The sequence below is a fragment of the Heptranchias perlo genome, chromosome 4 (assembly GCF_035084215.1).
Source record: "Heptranchias perlo isolate sHepPer1 chromosome 4, sHepPer1.hap1, whole genome shotgun sequence".
Taxonomy (NCBI): domain Eukaryota; kingdom Metazoa; phylum Chordata; class Chondrichthyes; order Hexanchiformes; family Hexanchidae; genus Heptranchias; species Heptranchias perlo.
The window spans coordinates 23,002,953-23,030,949 of NC_090328.1; the positions used below are offsets into that span (position 1 = coordinate 23,002,953).

The 27,997-nt window shown below is 42.0% G+C and overlaps 2 protein-coding genes across 3 annotated transcripts in view; one reads left to right on the forward strand and one right to left on the reverse strand.

The window, feature by feature from the left end:
- The window catches only part of primpol (primase and polymerase (DNA-directed)), an 80,813-nt gene that overhangs the window by 20,166 nt on the left and 32,650 nt on the right, over nt 1-27,997 (forward strand). The gene's annotated exons all lie outside the window — the stretch shown is intronic.
- casp3b (caspase 3, apoptosis-related cysteine peptidase b) lies at nt 1,565-27,988 on the reverse strand. Of its 2 annotated transcripts, none has more exons than XM_067982574.1 (7): nt 27,855-27,988; nt 22,086-22,158; nt 21,487-21,626; nt 20,503-20,631; nt 10,881-11,056; nt 5,722-5,845; nt 1,565-3,345 (listed from the first exon to the last, which is right to left on the reverse strand). In XM_067982574.1, exons 2-7 carry the CDS (start codon nt 22,151-22,153, stop codon nt 3,119-3,121), a joined length of 864 nt encoding a protein of 287 aa, XP_067838675.1. In that variant the 5' UTR covers nt 22,154-22,158; nt 27,855-27,988; the 3' UTR covers nt 1,565-3,118. The 2 variants fall into 2 exon arrangements, with proteins under 2 accessions (XP_067838675.1, XP_067838676.1); XM_067982575.1 differs by having other exon boundaries at nt 21,487-21,623; nt 27,855-27,987.

The window sequence follows — 27,997 nt, forward strand, 5'->3', positions numbered from 1 at the left end:
ATTTTTAGGTACGCCTGGTGCTGCTCCTGGCATGCTCTTCTACACTCCTCATTGAACCAGGGTTGATCCCCTGGTGGAGTGAGGAATATGCCGGGGCATGAGGTTACAGATTGTGCTAGAATACAATTCTGCTGCTGCTGATAGCCCACAGCACCTCATGGATGCCCAGTTTTGAGCTGCTAGATCTGTTCTGAATCTATCCCATTTAGCACGGCGATAGTGCCACACAACACGTTGGATGGTATCCTCAGTGCGAAGACGGGACTTCGTCTCCACGAGGACTGTGCGGTGGTCACTCCTACCAGATGCATCTGCGACAGGTAAATTGGTGAGGACGAGGTAAAGTAAGTTTTTCCCTCTTGTTGGTTCGCTCACCACCTGCCGCAGGCCCAGTCTGGCAGCTATGTCATTCAGGACTCGGCCAGCTCGGTCAGTAGTGGTGCTACCGAGCCACTCTTGGTGATGGACATTGAAGTCCCCCACCCAGAGTACATTCTGTGCCCTTGCTCCCCTCAGTGCTTCCTCCAAGTGTTGTTCAACATGGAGGAGGACTGACTCATCAGCTGAGGGAGGGCGGTAATCAGCAGGAGGTTTCCTTGCCCATGTTTGACCTGATGCCATGAGATTTCATGGGGTTCAGAGTCAATGTTGAGGACGCCCAAGGCCACTCCCTCCTGACTGTATATCACTGTACCGCCACCTCTCGGTCTGTCCTGCCGGTGGGACAGGACATAGCCAGGGATGGTGATGGAAGAGTCTGGGACGTTGGCTGAAAGGTATGATTCTGTGAGTATGGCTATGTCAGGCTGTTGCTTGACTAGTCTGTGGGACCGCTCTCCAAATTTTGGCATTTATTGCCCACCCCTAATTGCCCTCGAGAAGGTGGTGGTGAGCCACCTTTTGAACCGCTGTAGTCCCACAGTGCTGTTAGGTAGGGAGTTCAAGAATTTTGAACCAGCGATGACGAAGGAACGGCAACATATTTCCAAATCAGGACGGTATGTGACTTGGACAGGAACGTACAGGTGGTGGTGTTCCCATGTGCCTGCTGCCCATGTCCTTCTTGGTAGTAGAGGTTGTGGGTTTGGGAGGTGCTGTCGACGCTCATTAAACTCGTTTAAAATATTTTTTTCTCTATACCAACAAATTCCAAAATCAAAAACATGAAAACATTCTCTCAAAATGCATTTCACCTGATTAAAAAGCAACTATATAATCAGAACTAAATTGGGGTGTTTTTCAACATTAAAAGGCACTATATAAATGCAAGCTGTTGCAAGTTAGATAGAACCCAGTACCTATTAAGCATCGTGTTCGAAAGCATGCTCGTTATATGGATTATGATTTAAATTACAAGGCTTGTAATGCAGAAATTAACAGCCTAACAGAATTAAAAACAATTGGGCTGTTACTTCAGTACTCAGAGGGTTAATGCAGTAACGTTGCATGACAGAAATAAACAAATTGTTTTTTGTGCCTGCAAATGGGAAAAACATTGACACTGTATTGTGTAATATTCAGTATCAATACTAATTTAAGAAAAAATAAATGCCAAGTACTGATATTTCAAGTATTTAGAAGTTTAATCCTGCAGTGCTAAATTAAACAATTTTCATAATTGTTAGCTGAAAAGTACACAACCAAAGTCATGACAGTGTTTGAAATATTTGAAGACAAAACCTGTACCTTTACCTTCATTTTTTTAAAAAAAAAGATCCAATTTCTGGCAGAGCAATGCATTGATGCACAAGTCTGATGTACCAACAGCAGAAGGGGTTTGTACCCAAGATGTGAGTTCATGACATCAATTGTTAAGAGGGGTACACACTGAGGAGAACCCAGTGGTCAGGCTCCCCCATCCCCTTCACAGGAGGCAAAGAGAAGAAAAAGGCACAGGTCATCTTAGACCACAATAAATCACAAAGGCTCAAGGATCCTCCGCAGAGACCGGGGAACAGGTTATGTTTGCCATTTAGTAAGAAATAGTGTGGGGGATTTGAGATGGTGACAAATGGAGAAAAAAGTTTTAGAAATGTAATCACTCAAGAATTTATGTTTCCTAAATCAAGATTTTAATCTTACTAATTATATAGGACTGTCCAATTACATTTGCAAGTTGCACAAGGTACAGACTGATCTGATAAACCAACTTCAAATCCCAAATGACAATATTACAGATTATGGATTCATGTTTGATGTTTCACTGGTTTGTAAACTAAGAGAATTGCGCGTACCATATGAGCTTACTTTTACCGTGACTTAGGTATGTAAAACTTAATACAAGGAAGCAGATTGGTCAGAAACTCCCCAAACTTTGAAGTGGCAGCAAAAGTTTTTCTTGAAAATTCTGATATACAATAGCTGAATACTTAGTCAAACTGCCCGCACTCTCAAACATTCAAGCTTTTTTTTTTAATAGCGCCTTTCACTACCTGAGGATGTCCCCGTGCTTCACAGACAATGAAAAACTTCTGAAATGTAGTCATTGTTGTAATGTAGGAAACGTGGCAGCCAATTTGCACTTAGCAGGGTCCTACAAACAGCAATGAGGTAAATGACCAGTTAATCTGTTTTAGTGACGTTGGTTGAGAGACAAATGTTGGTCAAAACACTGGGAGAACTCCCTGGTCTTCTTCAAATAGTGCCATGGGATCTTTTAGGTCCACCTAAGAGGGCAAGGCTGGGCCTGTGTTCCACTGGGATTCCTTGCAGTTATGAAAAATTCATGTAAAGCACTTGAACACAAACATAGACAACATACTTAAGAGTCTCAAATCACAATTTTATCAAAAGCAATTTTTCTAGTAATTTGTAAATTGCAAGTGCTTTTTTAAAATACTTGTAAATAAAACCTAGCAAGTTGCTCTCCACAATGAAACTCAAAAACTGTCGATTTTCAAAATTACTAGAGAGATGTTATATTCAACAATTTAATCAAACAGGTTTGAGAAAAAATATCCATTTAATCAAAATAACTAACCAAAAATCTATCTGTATTAGCTATTTTAGTTAAAACAGACATTTCTCTGCTGGCAGGTATATTACTACGTGCAGAAAGCAGTTATTTTTGGAATGGATTTGCATACAATTTGTGCAATTTTTCACATTTTCAGAGGTCTTAACTAAAGTAAAGTTCTTTTGTCAGCATGGAAATAATGCAAGGGATTTGCTTCATTGCATTGTAGTTCACTGAACTTGTGTTGGATTCAAATTCTAGTGCCACTTTGTGGTTCACTCTGGTAAGTATCTGCATGAGCTCAAGTTTCTTGCCATACTTATCTAGTACATGGCATAATGACTGAATAAACCATGAACCATTGGTTGTATTTCGCCAAGAATAATAGCCTGGAAAAGATAAAATAATGTCACACACAACTGAATTATTTGAGATTTTCATTAGAAAACTTTCCAAATCAAAATGTAAATGTAACATCCACACAATAAATACACAAGAGATTAACTTCAAGTGCTCACACTAGTATCTGAAATGTTTAGTGTCCAATATCTTACCTAGCTTCCCCAAAAATACATGTGTATAATATGAGGAGATAGATGTGTGGAAGTAATATCAGGTGAGCTACAGAAAATGATCTTCTAATCCTCCCAAGTATGTGCATCGAATGCAGTCATCTACAAAAGAAAGGTTTACATGACCTCCTCTGGAATCTTTGTTGAGGTTTCTGGTCAATGCAAGATAAAGAACCTCTCATGTGCAGCAGCTTACATCACCAACTCCAGACCTCTTCTAGAGGCGAGGTACAAGAACACACTCTTGCTCGACTCCATTGGCGAATGCAAAAAGCTCAGACCGCACTTGATTAGGACCCAAGCAGTCCATCATGGAAAGAATGCAGAATCTGGACAAAACCTTCTCTGCATCAGTTAACTTGGATCCAGTTGACTCACCACATCGAAAGACTTAGTCAAGTCATTGAGGACTGCATAAAAGGTCCCTATGCTATTCCACACATTTCTCCTGAATCTGTGGAGTGATGAAAATCATGCCAGTAGTGACTCTGGAAAAATCCAGTCAATTACATTTTTAAGCAGGTAACTTAGAAGCACTCACGAGTATTTCCACAGCTATCAAAAGAAGCAAAATTCTTAAATAATCTGCTTGCAGATGGTAATAATGGTCAGATCCTTTAGATCTCTCCAAATGGTTTTGAAGAGTTTGTGTAGTTGCACAGAGAAAGCCCCTCAACTGCAATTCATTAATCTCCGTAGGAATTTCATCCAGTCTTTGAGCTTTACCAGTCTTCATTGCCTTGGTGACTTTCCAACATTGGCAATTGTGGGGATCTCATTCATGTAACGTTGTGGTCACTGCACCACTGCGTCAAGGGGCTTCATTCCTCATGAAGAATAATGCTTGTATCATCTCAGCATGATTTGTTCTGCCAGTGATGAGTGTGGCACCATCTAGGCTTTTGAGATGTAGTGTTGCTATACTTGGGTCAAAACACCTCATTTGGTATATTGGGTCATACTGGTCTACATAGGATTAGATTTCAGTAGCCTCTTTGTCTTACAATTATCTTTCATTTTCAGCAAATTAGCAGCAACCTTGTACACTATCACATAACTTCCACACTTTTTGCATCATCTAAAGGCAATACACTAGAGGCGAGCTCTGTGGCGATGGTACTGCAGTTCTTGTTTGGTCCTTCAACTCCTCTATATTAAGCATCTAATGGGCCAATTCTTAGATAAAAGATGCATCTACGGCATCTTATGCTTGTTCGGTTGTCAGAAAGACATGTAGGTTATGATCAGCTCGTGCATTTTGTCAGAAGATGACGACCGTTATTACTGAACTGTCCAGCATCATTAGGATCAATGACACCACCTCAGGTGGTACATGCAGGTGGGCATGGTTCAGCAACCATGCCAACCTGCATACTCAAGTCTCCCATGATAATCAGTTTGCCTGATGATTTTGCAGCAACCATTTAAGTTACTACTAACCTGTACCTTCATTTGTACATAACCACTAATGATAGTGACACTGATTCTGTTTCAGTTGCAGTCTCAGTCAATGGGCATTTATTTGCTGATGCCTTTTAGCAGAGTATCCAACTGCACATGCAAATCCTACACCAGGAGAACATGCCACTCTTCTGCTCAGCTGCACCAGAAGTTGATATAGCCACGGTCATTTTACACCAATTGTCTCATCAGCCAATCGGGAAGCCTGGTCTTGCCAATATCCATGTCCTAACAAGCCGATTCTACCGGCACAGTTCTCTATTCTGGTCATTTGATTTCTTGTCTGTTAAAAAATATAATTTGCTCCACAAAGCTAATATCAAGTGCTGTTTCTTTATTACCTATTTTACTACTTCATTGTTGGCATAGGTCATTTATGGCAACTCTTCTGTCCAATTGGGTCAAGCATTGTGCATCCCAAATAGGGCTACTCATCATCTGGCATTCCACAGAATGGTGCTGTAGCTTCACATATCCAATACCAAGTGAACTGAGTCCTGAATTGGTCCACAGCTGCAGAGTCTTCACACCTACTGGTTCTCCAACAAGCTAAAAGCCCACACAGGAATGGTTTCCAGTGAAAGTGGCTTGTTCAGAGTCAATGAAGAGTACTCAGAGATTCTTGGTCAATGCACCTAGGCTCCATTCTGTACTTTGCCAACCATCTGCAACTGGAGCATGAACAGTAACCTGTATAGATTCAATACCAGAACATTATGCTTTTTCACTCACCAGGTGCTGTAGAATAAGCATACAGGAAGTCAGCCTCTACAGGTATCTTTTGCAGGGGTGCACTCATTTCATCTGCAATACTGTCCGTCTCAACACCTGCATCAAATTCATTTCCTCGACACGCCTAAAGAGCAGAGGACGGGGAAGCAAGAAAGACAACAACAGAAGTTAAATATCTTGATGTTAAAATAAAAATTTTAAAAAGCCTGCAAAGAAATAAAAAAGGACAAAAGTTGGTCAAACACATTGATTTTGGCATTTGACAACAGCAAGTCACCTTTCCACAGTTCAACTGCAGCAAAATAAGTGTGAGGTGGTGCATTTTGGTAGGAAGAATTAGGAGGCCACATACTGCTTGGATAATAAGAGATAGAACAGCAGTGGGTAATAATTAAAACAGTGATCAAGAGAGTTCAGGAGAAATATATTCCTCTAAAAAGCAAGAACAAGCCAGCGAGTAATGACACACCATGGATGAATAAAGAGATAAGGGCAAAATTGAAACTAAAGAAAAAGGCATACTCTATGTATGTAGACAATAAAGGAAAGGATGACAAAAGGAAATACGAAAAGGTTAGGAAAGAAGTAAAAAAAAAATTAGGAAAGCAAAGAGGAATTACGAGGTTAAATTATTATGGAATATAAAAAGAAATAGTATTCTACAGACACAAATAACAAAAGAAAAATCAGAATAGGGATAGAGCCACTAAAGGATGCACAAGATAAAATCACAGATAATGACAGCAAAATGGCAGAAATATTGAATAGTTACTTTGCCTCTGTATTTACCAGGGAGACTAACAAGGTGGGCAGGGACATAGAAGAAGAGATCAAAAAAGGTATTAAAACATTTAAGATAGATAGAGGGGAAGATAATTGATAAACTAATCAAACTTAGGGAGGACAAGACCCCTGGTCTAGATAGATTGCATTCGCAAATATTAAAAGTAGTTAGGGAGGAAATAGCTAGCAGAGGCACTATTACATATATATATAAAAATTCATTAGAGAAAGGAAGTGTGCCAGAGGACTGGCAGACAGCTAAAGTTATTCCTACATTTAAAAAAGGGAGATAGAACAAGTCCAGGGAACTATAGATCAGTCAGCTTAACGTCGGTGGTAGAAAAGATAATAGAATCTTTACCCAAAGATGTAATAGAAAGACATCTAGAGAACGAAGGCTGGGAGAGGGTTGTCCTATGAGAAGACACTGAGTAGAATGGGCCTATATTCTCTGGCATTTAGAAGAATGAGAAGTGATCTAATTGAAAAGTATAAGATTCTTAGATGGCTTGATACAAGATTCTGAGGGGGCTTGACAGGGTAGATGCTGAGAGGTTGTTTCCCCTGGCTAGAAAGTCTAGAACTAGGGGGCAGCGTCTCAGGATAAGGGGTTGGCCATTTAAGCATGAGATGAGGAGGAATTTCTTCAATCAGAGGGTTGTAAATCTTTGCAATTCTCTACCCGAGGGCTGTGGATGCTTAGTCGTTGAGTATATTCAAGGCTGAGATTGATGGTTCTTTGGACACTCAGGAAATCAAGGGATACGGAGATAGGGAAGGAAAGTCGAAGTGTAGTTAATACAAAAGGATGAATGCTTCAAAATGCAAGGGGACATTAATAAACCTGCAGAATGAAATTAATTTGTCAATTACATGCCCAATATTGGTAAGTGTGAGGTGGTACATTTTGGTAGGAAGAATAAGGAGGCCTCATACTACTTGGATAATAAGAGTCTAAATGGGATGGAGGAGCAAAGGGATCTAGGGGTACAGATACATAAATTGCTAAAAGTAGCGACACAGGTTAATAAGGCCATTAAAAAGGCAAATCAAGCACTGGGGTTCATATCTAGAGGGATAGAATTGAAAAACAAAGTAGTTATGTTAAATTTGTATAGAACCTTGGTTAGACCACACTTGGAGTACTGTGCATAATTCTGGTCTCCATATCATAGAACGTATATAGCGACATTGGAGAGGTTGCAAAAAAGATTCACAAGGATGATACCAAAACTGAGAGGATTTCCTTATCAGAAAAGGCTGATCAGGCCAGGGCTCTTTTCTCTAGAAAAGAAAAGGCTGGGGGGTGACCTGATAGAGGTCTTCAAGATAATAATAGGGTAGACGTAGAGAAAATGTTACCACGTGGTGGGGGGGGGGGGGGGGGAAAGTGAACCAAAACTAGAGGTCATAAATCTAAAAGAGTCACTAATAAATCCAATAGAGAATTCAAGAGAAACTTCTTTACCCAAAGAGAGGTAAGAATGTGGAACACACTATCACAAGGAGTAGTTGAGGCAAATAGCATAGATGCATTTAAGGGGAAGCTAGATAAGCACATGATGGAGAAAGTATAGAGGGTGTGCTGATAGTGTTAGATGAAGTAGGGAGGGAGGAGGCTCACGTGGAGCATAAACACCAGCATAGACCGGTTGGACCGAATGGCCTGTTTCTGTGCTGTAGTTTCGATGTACCTTGATGTAAAAGATTTTTTGTGTGCGCAAATTTTAGTCCTCTTTTTGCTTATCCTGAAGGTGTTGACTTCTGCTGGGGTAGAGGATTGTGGACACAAAATGGCTATTCCTCACAAGAGTCTAGGCAGAGAGTGTTGACAGACTATTTAACAGTGAACAGCATTGCTGTTGTACCTCATCCTGCCCTCACCTAACATCTACTTTCCAGCAGGTGTCGACAGTGATCAGGAGTAGGAATCTTAGCCATTTTTTCTCCCCCGACCAGCATTAAAGTCAACTGCAGTACCATGATTGCCACCCCAACAAACATCAGCTAATTTAGCACGGAAATGTGTAGTTTCAATTAATGTTAGCTTGGGTCAGCTGGTAGTACTCTCACCTCTGAGTCTGAAGACTTTGGGTTCTAGCCCCACAATAGACTAGACTAACACTTCATTGAAGTATTGAGTGGGTGCTGCATTGGCAGGGGAGCAATCTTTCGGATGACATGATAAAGCAAGATGCCATCTGCCTGCTCAGGGGAAGCAGCAGGTAGTTGAAATATTGGAACCTAGTCAATGTTAGGAAAATTGGAGCCTCCTCATTTGTTGAAAAATCAGACTTTTTTTGGGAAATCAGAGCATCCCCATTGAGGTACTTTCCCAACTCCCACAAAAAGGCACTTTCCAGCCTGCCTCCCCCACCCCCCTTCCCGACTAAGGTACTATACAGACTTCCCCTTCCTCACTACGGCAGTTCCCACATCCCTAACCATGTTCTGCTCCTCTTCCCCTCTAACCCCGTACTCCACCTCTTCCTTGATCCAATTATCCCTTGCCCTCTAACCCTACCCAATGACAGGACTTGGCCTTGACTACTCACGTGCAACACCACAGGAGACTAAGTAGTATATATTAAATATAAAAGGGCCACGTCAGCCCCACAAGATCCAAGGGACAGCTGGATGGGAGTACAGTGAAGAATGAAGGCCACTATACAATCATTTGCATCCTCTACATACACTCAAGATTAGTCCAGCAGTAATCAGGATGAAGAGGGAGAAAGATAGCTACTGCGAGGAATAGGAACTCCAGCTAGCAGTACAAGTCTGCCACAAGGTTGTATCATCCACATCTACCAAATTCAAACAGGGTAAAAGCATGTGGATTACTCCATGAAGCAATTTGGCAGACTCTATTTATGTAAACTTGCTTAAGAACACTCAAGAAGCAACTGTGTTAACAGATAAGTTTTGTATTCAAACATGCAAATTTTTAAAAATATATTTATTCCTGGATGTGGGCAATACTGGCAAAGCATTAAGAGTCAACTGTGTAGCCTGGGAATGGAGTCACATGTAGGCCAGGTTGGTTAGGTGTAGCAGGTTCCCTTCCCTGAAGGACATTGGTGAACCAATTGGGTTTTTGTGACAATCGGCAACTTTCACAGCAAATTTTTCTGGTGCCGGCTGACAAATTACCAGATTGGTTAACTTCAATTTCACAACTTGCCATGGTGGGATTTGAACTCTCAACCTCTGGTTTGCTAGTGTAGTACCATAACCACTATATTTCCATACTCTTGCAAAGATCTTAGAGTGAACATTGGATGCCTTTTAAACTATTGCTTTCCTTAGGATCTCAGTTTCTCAATTTCTACTCCTATAATTTCCTTCCAACCTCTGTAAACTCATCCAAAACTCTGCTGCACCAAGTCCTGTTCATCCATCACCCCTGTACTCGCTGTCCTACATTAGCTCCTGGTTCAGCAACGCCTCGGTATTAAAATGATCATTCTTGTGTTCCTATCCCTCCATGGTCTCGCCCCTCCCTACCTCTGTAAATTCAGCTCTACAACCCTCCGAGATCTTGGACAGTTGAGTCAATCCTGGTGGATGCAGACACAGGCAAATATGACTCAAAAGATGCTAGGCTTGCTGGAGAGGCAGATCAGGAATTTATCACACTCATCTGTTGCTGTAAATCCACAGCTTAATGCAGCGTTTGAATCATTTAAGATGGCTCAACGGTGGAAGAATGCAGAAGTGACAAGATATCAGTGCAAAGCAATATGTTACTTTATTTAAAAGAGTGCAAGGCCAGTGCATGGTTTCTCCAGAATGTGATCCATGCCTGGCTATACTCCAGTGCTTGGCAGAGAATGCTGAATGAAGTAGAATGTTTACCCCACCCCTTTAGTATAAAGACCATTGCAAAATAAGGTCGAGGAAAGACTACCAAGCAAGCAACTGCGCACAAAGGAGCAGGCAGGTTATAGATATGCATTAATTTTTACACAAATCTTTAAGAGAAGTAAATTATGCAAATAGGTGGAGCAAAATAAACTCATGATTTAGAGTCAGTTCAACAATTCTGTGCTACTCTTAATTCACAAATGACTCAAAATGAAGTTGTATATTGGTGTCCTAACATTAATGTCATTAAGTACTTGTATTAAATCCACATTCTTCCACTTAGCAAGTTCAGAATCCTAGCTGAGCTAGAGGCTGATACCACATTCTCCCAAAAAGGAGGAAATTAGAAGCACACCTGCTCTGGGGCCATTTTTGTGTACCTCCTATCACCTGCTACAGAAAATACTGAATACTAAAAGATGCACAAGTATGTGTGGACTACCGTAATCTACAAGATTTAGTGACTGTGTACATAACCAGGTTACGCATTTCCACTGGTCCATTCCTACCTGTATAAAGAACAGTTTTGGCTTGCCAACCAGAGATTTGCATCGATCTCCTCTAAACATACTGGTGAATTCTTTAATTTCTTTAGAGCCATCTGTTCCATACAGAAATCCTTCTTCTCCATGGCTAAGAAAAATACAGACGAAAGAAGCCATTTGGCTGTAATCGCCCTTAGCAGCTATCAACAAAAAAACAAAGTGATGAATTATAAATGCAAAAATAGTGTGATGGCACTAATTTCAAATCCAGGTTTGAACATCAAGACAACAAACGTGAGAAGTCTTCCTAGACTAGAAAGATTTAATTAGATGAGCTCAGTTTTATTTCTAAAATTTCAGAACATCATTGTGTAATGTCAAATTGTTTGGAGATCAAAAGATGGTCAACTGGAAATGGAAAAGACCATTCAAGTACAGCTTCTCTAATAACATTCAACTAAGGTATGTTAATATATATGGTACATAGAGATGAGCAATTGAAGTAATTGCTTTCGGGATTGGAGTAGACAGGAAGTGGGGTGAAGTCAAGAAGCAGTAGGAGTCTTACACAGACGTTGTTGCAGTGGATGCTTCTGTAGCTCCCCAGGGAAGTTCACTCACTTGTTCCTAGCCCTGTATAGCTTTCTTGCCTATTTTGAACTCTCAAGCGCTCTGGACTCTTCTGCTCGCCCACTGTATTTGTATGCACCGTGGGGTGGGGTGGGATGGGAGAGGACGGATGGACGTACATATGTATGTAGTTTGTGAGCTGCAGGCACAAGTCGCCACATGGGACTATGACATAGTGGCAAGAACAGTTCTGGGGAATGAAGTGGGGCAAGTGGACCATGTTTCAATGGGGTAGCATTTGGGGAACAGTGATCATAATATCAAGTTTAGAATAATTATGGAAAAAGACAAGGAACAATCAAGCGTAAAAATACTTAACTGGAGGAGGGCTAATAACAGTGAGTTAAGTAGGGATCTTGCCCAGGTGGATTGGAATCAAAAATTGGTTGGCAAAACAGTAATTGAACAATGGGAAGCCATCCAGGAGGAGATGGTTCGGATACAGAATAAACACATTCCCATGAGGGGGGAAAGGAAGGGCATCCAAAGCCAGAGCTCCCTGGATAACTAAAAATATGGTGATTAAAATGAAATAGAAAAAGGTGGCATTTGACAAGTGTAAAGTTCATAATACAGTAGAGAACCAAGCTGAATACAGAAAGTACAGAGGAGATCTAAAAAATGAAATAGAGGGACAAAAAGAGAGTATACATAAAAGGGAACCCAAAAGTATTTTATAAACATATAAATAGTAAAACGGTAGTCAAAGGGTGGGGCCGATTAGGGATAAAAAGATCTTCTTGTGGAGGCAGAGGGCATGGCTGACAAAGTACCACATAATAGAATTGTTAGCAAAATGAAAGCCCATGGGATTAAAAGGACAGTGGTGGTGTGGATACAAAAATGGGCTAAGGGACAGAAAGCAGAGAGTAGTGGTGAATGGTTGTTTTTCAGGCAGGTGGGAAGTATAGAGTGGTGTTCCCCAGGAGTCAGAATAAGACCACTGCTTTTTTTGATATATATTAATGAGCCGGACATGGGTACAGAGAGTATAATTTTAAAGTGTGTAGATGATGAAACTCAAATCTAGTAAACAATGCAGAGGATAATAACATACAAAATTCTTACAGGACTTGACAGGGTAGATGCAGGGAGGATGTTTCTCCTGGCTGGGGAGTCTAGAACCGGGGGTCACAGTCTCAGAATAAGGGGTAGGCCATTTAGGACTGAGATGAGGAGAAATCTCTTCATTCAGAGGGTGGTGAATCTTTGGAATTCTCTACCCCAGAGGGCTGTGGAGGCTCAGTCATTGAGTACATTCAAAACAGAGATTGGTAGATTTCTAGATATTAAAGGCATCAAGGGATATGGGGATAGTGCAGGAAAATGGCATTGAGGTAGAAGATCAGCCATGATCTTGTTGAATGGCAGAGCAGGCTCGAGGGGCCGGATGGCCAACTCCTGTTTTTATGTTCTTAACAGACTTCAGGAGGACATAGACAGACTGGTGAAATGGACAAATACATAGCAGATGAAATTTAACGCAGAGAAGTGTGAAGTGATACATTTTGTCAGGAAGAATGAGGAGAGGCAATACAAACTAAATGGCAAATGTTACACCCTTGTTCAAAAAAGGGTGTAAGGATAAACCCAGCAACTATAGGCCAGTCAGTTTAACCTCAGTGGTGGGGAAACTTTTAGAAACGATAATCCGGGACAGAATTAACAGTCACATGGACAAGGGTGGATTGATTCAGGAAAGCCAGTATGGATTTGTTAAAGGCAAATCGTATTTAACTAACCTGATAGAGTTTTTTGATGAGGTAACAGTGAGGGTAGATGAGGGCAATGCAATTGATGTGGTGTATATGGACTTTCAAAAGGTGTTTGATAAAGTGCTGCATGGTAGGCTTATCAAGATTGCGGCCCATGGAATAAAGGGGGCAGTAGCAACAAGGATACAGAATTGGCTAAGGGACAGGAAACAAAGTAGAGATGAACAGTTGTTTTCTGGACTGGAGGGAGGTGTACAGTGGTGTTCCCCAGGGGTCAGTGCTAGGACCACTGCTTTTCTTGATATATATTAATGACTTGGGTGTACAGGGCACAATTTCAAATTTGCAGATGACCCAAAACTTGGAAGGGTAGTAAACAGTGAGGAGGATAGTGATAGACTTCAAGAGGATATAGACAGGTTGGTGGCATGGGCAGACACACGGCAGATGAAATTTAATGCAGAAAAATGCAAAGTGGTACATTTTGGTAGGAAGAACGAGGAGAGGCAATATAAACTAGAGGGCACCAACTCTAAAAGGGGTACAGGAACAGACAGATCGGGGGTGGGTATATGTGCACAAATTGTTGAAGTTGGCAGGGCAAGTTAAGAAAGCGGTAAAAAAAGCATACGGGATACTGGGCTTTATAAATAGAGGCATAGAGTACAAAAGTATGGAGGTCATGATGAACCTTTATAAAACAATGGTTTGGCCACAACTGGAGTATTGTGTCCAGTTCTGGGTGCTACACTTCAGAAAGATGTGAAGGCCTTAGAAAGGGTGCAGAAGAGATTTACTAGAATGATTCCAGGGATGAGGGACCTTAGTTATGTGGATAGATTGGAGAAGCTGGGGTTATTCTCCTTGGAACAAAGACAGTTGCGAGGAGATTTGATAGAGGTATTCAAAATCATGAAGGGTCTAGACAGAATAGATAGAGAGAAACTGTTCCCATTGGCGGAAGGGTCAAGGACCAGAGGACATAGATTAAAGGTGATTGGCAAAAGAACCAAAGGTGATGTGAAGTAAAACTTTTTTTTAAAAAACACAGCGAGTGGTTAGGATCTGGTATGCACTGCCTGAGGGGGTGGTGGAGGAGGCAGATTCAATTATGGCCTTCAAAGGGGAACTGGATAAGTACTTGAAACGAAAAAATTTGCAGGGCTATGGGGAAAGGGCGGGGGAGTGGGACTAGCTGGATTGCTCTTGCATAGAGCCGGCCTGGACTCGATGGGCCGAATGGCCTCCTTCTGTGCAGTAACCGTTAAAGGGGATGCAGGAACAGAGACCTGCGGGTGCACACAGAAATCTTTGACGGTGGCAGGACAAGTTGAGAAGGCTGTTAAAAAGGCATATGGGATCCTGGGCTTTATTAATAGAGGCTTAGAGTACAAAAGCAAGGAAGTTATGCTAAACTTTTATAAAACACTGGCTAGGCCTCAGCTGGAGTAGTGTTCTCAATTCTGGGCACCACACTTTAGGAAGGGTGTCAAGGCCTTGGAGAGGGTGCAGAAGAGATTTACCAGAATGGTATCAGGGATGAGGGACTTTAGTTATTTGGAGAAATTAGAGAAGTTGGGGTTGTTCTCCTTAGAACAGAGAGGAGGTTAAGGGGAGATTTGATAGTGGTGTTCAAAATCATGAATGGTTTTGAGAGAGTAAATAAGGAGAAATTGTTTCGAGCAGAAGTGTCGGTACTTTTAATCTAGGATCACAAAAATATGACAAACTGAAATGCAGTTGAAAAACATTACAATAACAAATTGTACTGTGCATTTAGAAAAATACACAGCCAATAAAAAGAAACTTCCTTAACAACAAATGGGTCCAGTTAGGTCAAGCAGCATACAAACTTAAAACATTAGTCTCTCTGATTTACCATAGTGTAATACCCTTGAAGTAAAAATCACATATGTGATGCAAAACAGTTACATATGTTACCAGGAGGAATATTACTACAAAGGAGAAGCTAAAGCAGTACACTGCAAGCTACAAAGCTGCATAAACAGTATGATTATCCATCAAGGGTCTTAAAAGAAGTGATTACAGTAGATGCATTGGTTGTAATCGTCCAAAATTCACTAGATTCTGGAAAGGTCCCAGCGGATTGGAAAACCGCAAATGTAACGCCCCTATTCAAGAAAGGAGGGAGACAGAAAGCAGGTAACTATAGGCCAATTAGCCTAACATCTGTGATTAGAAAAATGCTAGAATCGATTATTAAGGAAGTAGTAGTGGGACAATTTTTTGAAAATTCATTCATGGGATGTGGGCATCGCTGGCAAGGCCAGCATTTATTGCCCATCCCTAACTGCCCTTGAGAAGGTGTTGGTGAGCCGCCTTCTTGAACCGCTGCAGTCCATGTGGTGAAGGTTCTCCCACAGTGCTGTTAGAAGGGGAGTTCCAGGATTTTGACCCAGGATTTAGAGACTCAAAATAAAATCAAGGCGAGTCAACAAGGTTTTATGAAAGGGAAATCATGTTTGACAAGGCACCGGACACGACAAAGGCAAACCAAGCCCAGTCAATCCTGCAAAGTCCTCCTCAATAACATCTAGGGACTTGTGCCAAAATTGGGAGAGCTGTCCCACAAACTAGTCAAGCAACAACCTGACACAGCCATACTCTCAGAATCATACCTTTCAGCCAACGTCCCAGACTCTTCCATCACCATCCCTGGGTATATCCTGTCCCACCAGCAGGACAGACCCACCAGAGGTGGCGGTACAGTGATATACAGTCAGGAGGGAGTGGCCCTGGGAGTCCTCAACATTGACTCAGGACCCCATGAAATCTCATGGCATCAGGTCAAACATGGGCAAGGAAACCTCCTGCTGATTACCACCTACCGTCCTCCCTCAGCTGATGAATCAGTCCTCCTCCACATTGATCACCACTTGGAGGAAGCACTGAGGGTAGCAAGGGCACAGAATGTACTCTGGGTGGCGGACTTCAATGTTCATCACAAAGAGTGGCTCGGTAGCACCACTACTGACCGAGCTGGCCGAGTCCTGAATGACATAGCTGCCAGATTGGGCCTGCGTCAGGTGGTGAGCGAACCAATGAAGGAAAAACCTACTTGACCTCGTCCTCACCAATCTATCTGTCGCAGATGCATCTGTCTATGACAGTATTGGTAGGAGTGTCCACTGCACAGTACTCGGGGAGACGAAGTCCCGTCTTCACACTGAGGACACCATCCAATGTGTTGTGTGGCACTATCACCGTGCTAAATGGGGTAGATTCAGAAAAGATCTAGCAGCTCAAAACTGGGCATCCATGAGGCGCTGTGGGCCATCAGCAGCAGAATTGTATTCCAGCTCAATCTGTAATCTCATGGACCGGCATATTCCTCACTTTACCATTACCAACAAGCCAGGGGATCAACCCTGGTTCAATAAGAGGCATGCCAGGAGCATCACCAGGTGTACCTAAAAATGAGGTGCCAACTTGGTGAAGCTACAACTCAGGACTACATGCATGCTAAACAGCGGAAGCAACATGCTATAGACAGAGCTAAGCGATTCCACAACCAACGGATCAGATCAAAGATCTGCAGTCCTGCAACATCCAGTCGTGAATGGTGGTGGACAATTAAACAACTAACGGGAGGAGGAGGCTATGTAAATGATGGCTGAGTCCAGCACGTGAGTGCAAAAGACAAGGTTGAAGCGTTTGCAACCATCTTCAGCCAGAAGTGCCGAGTGGATAATCCATCTCGGCCTCCTCCCGATATCCACACCACCACAGAAGCCAGTCTTCAGCCAATTCGATTCATTCCACGTGTTATCAAGAAACGGCCGAGTGCACTAGAAACAGCAAATGCTATGGGCCCCGCCAGCATCACGGCTGTAGTGCTGAAGACTTGTGCTCCAGAACTAGCCGCACCTCTAGCCAAGCTGTTCTAGTATAGCTACAACACTGGCATCTACCCGACAATGTGGAAAATTGCCCACGTATGTCCTGTCCACAAAAAGCAGGACAAATCCAATCCGGCCAATTACCGCCCCATCTGTCTACTCTCAATCATCAGCAAAGTGATGGAAGGTGTCGTCGACAGTGCTATCAAGCGGCACTTACTCACCAATAACCTGCTCACCGACGCTCAGTTTGGGTTCCGCCAGGACCACTCGGCTCCAGACCTCATTACAGCCTTGGTCCAAACACGGACAAAAGCGCTGAATTTCAGAGGTGAGGCGTGAGTGACTGCCCTTGACATCAAGGCAGCATTTGACCGAGCGTGGCACCAAGTCAATGGTAATCAGGGGGAAAACTCTCCAGTGGCTGGAGTCATACCTAGCACAAAGGAAGATGGTAGTGGTTGTTGGAGGCCAATCATCTCAGCCCCAGGACATTGCTGCAGGAGTTCCTCAGGGCAGTGTCCTAGGCCCAACCATCTTCAGCTGCTTCATCAATGACCTTCCCTCCATCATAAGGTCAGAAATGGGGATGTTCGCTTATGATTGCAGAGTGTTCAGGTCCATTCGCAACCCCTCAGATAATGGAGCAGTCCGTGCCCGCATGCAGCAAGACCTGGACAACATCCAGGCTTAGGATAATAAGTGGCAAGTAACATTCGCACCAGACAAGTGCCAGGCAATGACCATCTCCAACAAGAGAGTCGAACCACCTCCCCTTGACATTCAACGGCATTACCATCGCCGAATCCCCCACCATCAACATCCTGGGGGTCACCATTGACCAGAAACTTAACTGGACCAGCCACATAAATACTGTGGCTACAGAGCAGATCAGAGGCTGGGTATTCTGCGGCGAGTGACTCACCTCCTGACTCCCCAAAGCCTATCCACCATCTACAAGGCACAAGTCAGGAGTGTGATGGAATAGCTCTCCACTTGCCTGGATGAGTGCAGCTCCAATAACACAAGAAGCTCGACACCATCCAGGACAAAGCAGCCCGCTTGATTGGCACCCCATCCACCACCCTAAACATTCACTCCCTTCACCACCGGCGCACTGTGGCTGCAGTGTATACTATCCACAGGATGCATTGCAGCAACTCGCCAAGGCTTCTTCAACAGCACCTCCCAAACCTGCGACCTCTACCGCCTAGAAGGACAAGGGCAGCAGGCACATGGGAACACCACCTGCACGTTCCCCTCCAAGTCACACACCATCCCGACTTGGAAATATATCGCCGTTCCTTCATCGTCGCTGGGTCAAAATCCTGGAACCCCCTTTCTAACAGCACTGTGGGAAAACCTTCACAATACGGACTGCAGCAGTTGAAGAAGGCAGCTTACCACCACCTTCTCAAGGGCAATAAATGCTGGCCTTGCCAGCGACGCCCACATCCTATGAACGAATAAAAAATTTTTGTTGGAGTTCTTTGAGGAAGTAACAGGCAGGGTGGATAAAGGGGAACCAGCGGATGATGTGTATTTGGATTTCCAAAAGGAATTCGATAAGGTGCCACATAAAAGGTTACTGCACAAGGTAAGAGCTCATGGTGTAGGAGGTAAAATATTAGCATGGATAGAGGATTAGCTAACTAACAGAAAACAGAGAGTCAGGATAAAGGGGTCATTTTCAGGATGGCAATCTGTAATTAGCAGCCTCAATTCTTTACAATCTATATCAATGACTTGGATGAAGGAAGCGAGTGTACTGTGGCCAAATTTGCTGATGATACAAAGATAGGTGGAAAAGTAAGTTGTGAGGAAGACTCAGTGTCTGCAAATAGATAGGTTAAGTGAGTGGGCAAAAATTTGGCAGATGGAGTATAATGTAGGAAAATTTGAAGTCATCCACTTCAGTAGGAAGAATAAAAAAGCAAAATATTATATAAATGGAGAAAGACTACAGAATGCTGCAGTACAGAGGGATTTGGGTGCCCTCATACATGAAACATAAAAAGTTAGCATACAGGTGCAGCAGGTAATTGGGAAGGCAAATGGAATATTGGCCTTTATTTCAAGGTGGATGGAGTATAAAAACAGGGAAGTCTTGCTTCAACTGTAAAGAGTGCTGGTGAGACCACACCTACTGCATACAGTTTTGGCCCCCCTTATTTAAGGTAGGATATACTTACATTTGAGGTGGCTTAGAGAAGGTTCACTAGATTGATTCTCGGTATGGAAGGGTTTTCTTATGAGGAAAGATTGAGCAGGTTGGGCCTATAACTCACTGGAGTTTAGAAGAATGAAAGGCGATCTTATTGAAACATAAAAGGTTCTGAGAGGCTTGACAGGGTAAATGCTGAGAGGGTGTTTCCCCTCACAGGGGAATCTAGAACGAGGGGGCATAGTCTCAGAATAAGGGGACGCTCATTTAAGATGGCGATCAGGAGAAATTTCTTCTCTCAGAGTTGTGAACCTTTGGAATTCTTTGCCCCAAAGTGCGGTGGAGGCTGAGTCATTGAATATATTCAAGGCTGAGTTAGACAAATTTTTGATCAGCAAGGGAGTGGAAGGATATGGGCAACAGGCAGGAAAGTGGAGTTGAGGCCAGAATCAGATCAGCCATGATCTCTGAGTGGCAGAGCAGGCTCGAAGGGCCAAATGGCCTACTCCTGCTCCCATCTCTTATGGTCTTATGGTCTTATGTTAAGCTGAATGGGCAAGATGGACAAAACTCCTGCACATTATAATATACTTAGCAATAAAATGGTAAATGAAAAGGGAGCCTCTACTACTTCTGTGTCAAGAGAAATTAAAACAGCACATTATGGTAAAGCTTGCAGCTGTGGCGACAGCAAGCAGCTATAATACTGAAACTAAATTCCACCTCGTATGCACATATAATCCTAGGAATATGGCTGGATGGCAGAGGAATTAATGCAGGACTGGAGAACAACTGTATGGGTTTGAAGGCCAGGTGCCTTGCTATTTAAAATGGTTTAATGATGGATGCTTTCTTTGGTCATTTACATTAAGCAACAGAAGTAACAGAAAAGGGGGATAAATGTACAGAGCTCTGTATCTAAATGCAAAACAATCCATGTTGTAATAACCCATTCTCCTAACCCCTTTTCTTGATTTGTGACTATTTTAAATTGTTGACCCAATTTCACTGACTCCCCAACCAGAGGACATTGTCATTCCCCATTCACTCCATCAAAACCCCATAGAATTTTAAAAATTTCTTAGCTGTCCCTGCTCCAGTGGAAATAGTCCCAGTATCTCAAGTCTCACATCATAACTAAAATAGTGATTACTCTGACTACAATTGAGGATGAATTGAAAATCATCAAGCACACTGATCACATTATGTCGAGTTTAGTATCAGATTTTTAAACTGCAAAACCATCCTAAATCTCATCCTAGTTTTAACCAACTTACCACTTTGCAGCTTATCAAGCATTTCATCACATGTTTGATCATTATAAATCATAACTTGAAAATGTAGTTTTTGGAATGTCTTTTTCAAAGTACCAGCATCTTCATCAGTACCAGTACGCTTATTCATGCCTACAAAACAGTGGAAGATTATTAACAAAATTAGGAGGAAGAAAAATAATTTTAATTTTACCTTCTCACCTATTTTCTCTCAAGCTGTTGATTCCTTAATGGGGACCAGTTCTACAGGCGTCTGATATCCTCTAAAAGAATGGCCATTTGGGTATTGTATAGGTGTTAGCCTTGATAGTAATTGTCAAGGTTACTGCAGACAGGGTATTTGACCATCAAGGAACAACATAGCCAAGGCTGATCCTGTTGCACAACACTTTCAGCAGGGCTCCCTGGATAGGTTTTAGGAACAGGAATCCTAACTAATTTTCCACTCTTTAACCAAGGGACACAAAGGTGAATTGTAGTGACCCCGTTGTTGCCTCAGCTGAGATCAGCTAACTGCATCGAGCCTAGGATCTTCCTGGTCTGCAGCACTCAGTTACTTACTAGATATATTTTCTAAGCCGACAACATAAATTTTGCACACAAGTAATATTAAGACAAGATATTTGCAGAAATTGATAAAATAATTGCATGACCATTAACAATTATTGTACTGTGAAGTCTCACAAGAGCTATGTATCATACCAGTGTAAACATTATAGTTTAATAAGTGTCTAGACTCAAGTATTTCACATAAAATACAGTTTTATCTGTGGACAGAATACCTAAGAGTAGGGCAAGTTGATTATGAACTAGTAACTTCACCAGTTTTGATTTAAGAACTAAATTTAAATTCTGTTCAACATGTAAATAAGCACAATTTAAACTCTATTCAGCACAGAACAAAATTACATAGAAATCTTTTGATCCAACCAATTGATGTTGGTGTTTGTTCTCCACACAAGCACATGTAAAGAAGTGTATAACTACCTGTTCTTGGACAGAAATTCTTATTGTTAAAGATAATGCATGTGCCAGTATGTGGGTAGTCCATATTATATTTCATACACAGGTCATCAGCTTTTGCATCCACAATTACGGCATCATCAGCAAACTGTTTTTGACTTCTTCTGGTGAACAGGAACACAAGTCACTTTTACTGCATGACAAGATTTGAAAGTCAAGCATTTAACCAAAATACAACTTTTCACTTTCAAAATGGAGAAAAGAACTTAAAAGGATGGCCAATTTCCATGTGAAGTAAATTAATTATGAACACATCAGCCTTTCTCAAGACCTTAATCCCTACTTTTTGATGTGAAAATGATTCAAATACGTCACATGTTGACAAAAACACATTCATATTACTAATGGAAGTTGTAATGAACATTATGCATGTTGAACTCAAATCTATTAGTTAGACTGAGCTAAAATGAAAGCAGACTATATAATCTATTGTTAGTTCTATGCCAAATATTTAATAAATCTATGATAAAATACTTTGATAATGTGAAAGCTACAAATTGCATAAGAACAAGCATCTAAAATAGTATGGCATATTTTAAAAGGACGCAATAAATCCATCTCACCCGTCATTGGTTGAGCTCTTCTTTGCATCAACAGTATCACCTCCAGACATTGCTCCTTTATCAGCCATTGCTACTGTAAGAAAATAAAAGTATGCAATATTAATCAATATTCATAAATTAGTAATTTCCCATCAAGACAAAAGAGAAATCCTCAACAACATGCACTTGTATGTAGAAAATATCGCACGGCTTGAAAGAAAGTGACCCTGAACAGCAGTAGGGAGAAGTTAGGGGAGGTGACCAAAGGCATGGTCAATGACAGCTTGAAGGATTTGAAAAGATTGGTGCTGCAGGGGCATATAGACATGATACACTTGATCAGTAGGCCAGAATTAGAAGAGCAGAGGATGCAGCCTGATGCACAAGGCTGAAGGAAGTCGCAGAAAGGTACGGTAGTGTGGTTATGTTACTGGACTAGTAATCCCACCATGGCAGTTTGAGAATTTAAATTCAGTCTTTAAAAAAAATCTGGAAATAATAAATAAATAAAAGCTGGCATCAGTAAAAGTGATCCCAAAGCTATCAGATTATCATAAAGATCCAAGTGGTTTAAGGAAGGAAACCTGCTGTCTTTACCCACTTTGGCCTAAAAATGTGACACCGGTCTCACAACTCTTAATTCCCTCTGAAGTGGCCTAGCAAGCCACTTAGTTCTCAGGGCAACCAAGGATCAGCAATGAATGCCAGGCTTGCCAGCGACGCCCACATCCCAAGGTGAACAAAAAATAAGTTAGGTGGTGTGGTAATGGAGGAAATAGCAAATGCCAGCATACTCGCACTGATAAATATAGATGGAAGTGATTTTCATTGCTGTATTTTCACTTTTAAAGAAACAATACTGTGCACTTTTGGCCTCCTGGGATTCAATTACATGATCAATGTAATTCTGTCTTTTGAACCAAGTCTAACAAAAAAATTGCAAATCCCAGCTCATTTACTCAAGTTAATAGAAATAATTTGGAAATCAAAGGTGGAACCCAAGGCACATCTTAAAATTAAAAACAATTTTTACTTAATGACTAGAACTTAATTTTTAAACTACTTCTTGAAAATACTATTTTCCCACAAAAAATTGAAATATTTAATGAATTAACACATCATGGTACTTACACTTCCACAATTTAATTTTCTTAAACTGCAGATTTCTCAATCAATCCCTTTGCAACACACACATGCTGCCTAGTGACACAAGTGGAAGCAATAGCAGTTTTTCCATAGCCATAGATTACAAAATTATCCAGTCTATGCCCTGAAGTTGGAGAACTTTGTTGATATAACTAAAATCTCAAAAATATGGGCATGCTTGCTCTTTACAAATTTCTCTGACCATATCTACTTACAGATTCAATAGTACAGGACTCACACTAAAATTTGAAACCTTTACCATCCTCTTTGCAGCCTTTGACAGTCAACCGCACAATTATCCTCCAATGTTTCTCCTCTGTTGTCCAATAGGATTGCTCTAACTTGGTTCTACTCTTATCTTTCCGATCATAGTCAGAGCATCTCTTCCAACAGATTCTCTTCCCACCCCATCACCTGAGGTGTCTGCCAAGGATCCATGCTTGGCCCTTTCCTCATCTACATGCTTCCCCTTATCATCCACAAACATGGGGTCACATTCCACACATACACAGATTGCACCCAGATCTACCTCTCTCGACCCTCTGACTCACTACCTTTGCACTGCCAGACTACTTGCCCAACATCGGTCTTAGATGAGCTGTAATTTCCTTCAGCTAAACACTAGGAAGGTCGAAGCCATCACCTTCATCTTGACCACAGACTTTGTAGAATCATAGAAATTTACGGCACAGAAGAAGGCCATTCAGCCCATCGTGTCTGTACAGGCTGAAAAAGTGCTATCTAGCCTAATCCCACTTTCCAGCTCTTGGTCCATGGCCTTGTAGGTTATGGCACTTCAAGTGCCTATCCAAGTACTTTTTAAATGCTATGAGGGTTTCTGCCTCTACCACCCTTTCAGGCAGTGAGTTCGAGACCCCCACCACCCTCTGAGTGAAAAGATTTCTCCTCAGCTCCCCTCTAATCAGTCTACCAATTATTTTAAATCTATGCCCCCTGGTTATTGACCTCTCTGCTAAGGGAAATAGGTACTTCCTATCCACTCTTTCTAGGCCCCCAATAATTTTATACAACTCAGTTAAATCTCCCCTCTGTTCCAAAGAAAACAACCCAGCCTATCCAAACTTTCCTCATAACTAAAATTCTCCAGTCCTGGCAACATCCTCATAAATCTCCTCTGTGGCATCTCTAGTGCAATTACATCCTTCCTGTAATGTGGTGACCACAACTGTATGCAGTACTCAAGCTGTGGCCTAACTAGTGTTTTATACAGTTCTAGCATAACCTCCCTGCTCTTATATTCTATGCCTCAGCCAATAAAGGGAAGTATCCCATATGCCTTCTTAACCACATTATCTATCTGTCCTGTTGCCTTCAGGGATCTATGGACATGCACTCCAAGGTCCCTTTGCACCTCAGTATCCTCCCATTTATTGTGTATTCCCTTGCCTTATTTGCCCTCCCCAAAAGCATTACCTCAAACTTCTCTGGATTGAATTCCATTTGCCACTTTTCTGCCCATCTGACAGTCCATTGATATCTTCCTGCAGTCTACAGCTTTCCTCCTCACTATTAACCACACAGCCAATTTTTGGATCATCTGCAAACTTCTTAATCATGTCCCCTACATTTAAGTCTAAATTATTGATATATATCACAAAAAGCAAGGGACCTAGTACTGAGCCCTGTGGAACCCCACTGGAAAGAGCCTTCCAGTCACAAAAACACCCATGGACCATTACCCTTTGCTTCCTGCCACTGAGCCAATTTTGGATCCAACTTGCCACTTTCCATTGGATCCCATGGGCTTTTACATTTTTGACCAGTCTGCTATATGGGAATTTGTCAAAAACCTTGCTAAAATCCACGTAGACTACACCAAACATGCTTCCCTCATCGACCCTCGTTGTTACCTCCTCAAAAAGTGCAATCAAGTTAGTCAAACACAACCTTCCCATAACAAATCCATGCTGACTGTCCTTAATTAATCCATGCCTTCCTAAATGATGATTAATAATGTCCCTCAGAATCTTTTTCCAATAATTTTCCCACCACCGAGGTTAGGCTGACTGGCCGGTAATTACTCGGTACAATGGTACAATGTTAGCAGTCCTCCAGTACCACGCCTGTAGCCAGAGAGGATTGGAAAATAAATGTACTCTTGCCACCAACTCTATCCCCTTTCGCCGGCCACTGACTCAGGCTGAATCAGACCATTTACAACCATTGCATCCTATCCAACCTCATACCCTCTCCACCACAAAATCCACCTCCATAATATCACCTGCCTCCACCCATCTGCTGTTGAAACCCTCATCCATGCCTTTGTCATCTCCAGACTTGGCTATTCCAATGCTCTTCTTGCTGGCCTCTGACAACTCCCATGCTCAGTCAACTTCAACACATCCAAAACTCTGTTGCCTGTATCCTATCCTGCACCAAGTCCCGCTCACCCTTGTCCTCACTGACCTACATTGGTACCTAGTCCTTCAATGTTTCAAAATTAAAATTCTCACACTTGTATATTATTTCCACCGTAGCCTCTTCCCTTCCTTTCTCTAACCTTCTCCGGCATTACAACCCTCCCAAACTCCCCGTTCCTCTGACTCTGGCCTTATGCATTCCCCCAGCCTTTGCCACAGCATTAGTCATGCTTTCACTCATGTAGACCCCACGTTCTGAAATTCCCTCCTTAAGCCCTTCCACCTCACTATCCTCCTTTAAGAACCTCCTTAAAATCCAAGCTTTTGGTCAACCCTCCTAATATCTCTTTCTTTGGCTTCCCATATACCTCAATGAAACACCTTGTGACATTCTTCTACATTAAAGAGGTGATACACACACACACAGTTGTAATCTGGACTGAGACAACAGTAACTCACTGCACCTAAATTTTGTTGTATGTAATAAAATTGTTTTAATAAAAATGACTTTAAACAAAATAAATTGAACTCATTAGGCAGACTAAATATTACATTTGTTAACTGTAACAATAAAAGATTGCATCAAATCCTAAGAGTCTATGCTGTGTTTAGTTCAAATCATCCAGATAGGCTTCACCTCATCCATCAAATAAGGATGAGGTAATCTCACCTTCCCAGGGCCACATGGGGAATTACTTCATCGGTATTCATGTTAATGAATGCAGATGAATCAATATGATAGAGTTGCACTGCTGGTGTTACACTTGTCATCATGAGCTCTTATACTCTCAATATACACTTTTCTAATGGCGTCTTTCACATCAGTGTTTTTAGTTTTATGTTGCCTAGTTTAATATTTGAATCAACTGGCACTTCCACAATGTCCTTACCCTGCAGAAAAAAATAAGTACTTTAAGTATCAGAAAGCCATTTTCAGAACGCTGCATGACTGGTTAAGTTTTCACCAAGGCAGGACACCTTCCGTGACTAGTGGACATCGTAGGGCACGACCCATCTAATTGACTGAGAACCAAATCGTAATTTCACACTACACACATTCATGCACTTCTAGTTTCTCTGGGCCGCTCGTTATGTATCAGTGGTGCCTTCTTCGGTGGGGGGGGGGGGGGGCACTTGTGATGCCACTTTTATTGACCCAGACAAAATAGTACCAAGGCATAACTACACGAAATGTATACAAATTCTACCAGCTTCTCAATATAAAATGACTGGTCATGCCCACGCTCAAACAAGCACACATGCCGACGATTAAAACAAGCACCGTGCATGGTCATGCCCGCGATTAAAACAAGCACCGTGCAAATCAAAACAATTTCATAAAAGTCTTGAAAGCAAAATCTTAAAAAAAACACATTTTAAAGTCCCAATAAATCAGATTTCCTGGATTATTTGTTGCAAGCACACCGCGAATGTGCACGGTTTTAGTTTCATCTTTGAACAAGCGCTGACGCGGACAGACAGGTAAGAAAAAAAAGCACCTCATCGGAACACGGCTCATGAACCTTTTCCTGTATCAACACTTGGTGCAAACTGAAAAAGTCAATCGACATAATAAATCTTCCTGCCCCTTGCGGGCAGCTTTTAAATTTTCGTCGAATTCGAGAAACTTAAAAAAAAAACACCTGCACGTCAAACAAGTACAATGCTGAATTGCTAACTTCCATCTGATGATCCCACAAACCCTTATTAGTAACTATTCTAACAACTTAATCTTTGAAACCGATCATTTTACACTGCAAACCTCACAACGGCGGTGGTTAAACCAATGTAAGGAATCTTACAACACCAGGTTATAGTCCAACAGTGGTTAAACCAGCCAGTGATTTTTAAATCAACACAGCCGACCTAGGGAAGCGAGTTTGCGAAAGGTGTTCCTTCGCTTACTCCTTTAAAAGGACACAGCGGACTTTAAAAGGGCAACAACGGACTTGAGAGCAGGAGGCTGCCGAGGGAGTACGGTTTTGTGGGGCAACAGCCGCTCCCGACTCCCCATCGCCCGGTGTTCGGCACCAAGTTCTAGGAGGGAGAGGGCGAATAAAAAATATCATAATAAAAGGACAAAACGCCACACAAGTCCGGCGGCGTTAAAGACCTGGGCAATGGGCGCACGCAAGTAACCGAGGTCCGAAGTAAAGGCTCACACTGGCCATTGTTTGATGATGGAGTTAATCAACCAAACAACCTTCCAAGATCCAACCGCCTAAAACACAAATTATATCATCGTATAGCAGCACCAACTCACACACTGGCCCCGCTTGACAACTTTTCCTTCTCTCTCTCCTCTCTCGAGCGTAACCTGTAATGACGTCGTTCCTCTGTGACAACGCCAACCGTCCACTTCTCCGAACGCGCGCGCCTGGGAGGAAACACCTTCAATGGAGCTCT

Excerpts from the sequence above, each read along its gene's own strand:
- casp3b (XM_067982574.1), bottom strand. The coding sequence starts at position 22,153 with ATGGCTGATAAAGGAGCAATGTCTGGAGGTGATACTGTTGATGCAAAG. Across the intron at positions 21,627-22,085 it reads AAGAGCTCAACCAATGACGG|AAGAAGTCAAAAACAGTTTG; the intron begins GTGAGATGGATT and ends CCTGTTCACCAG. Across the intron at positions 5,846-10,880 it reads CAAAACTGTTCTTTATACAG|GCGTGTCGAGGAAATGAATT; the intron begins GTAGGAATGGAC and ends TCTGCTCTTTAG.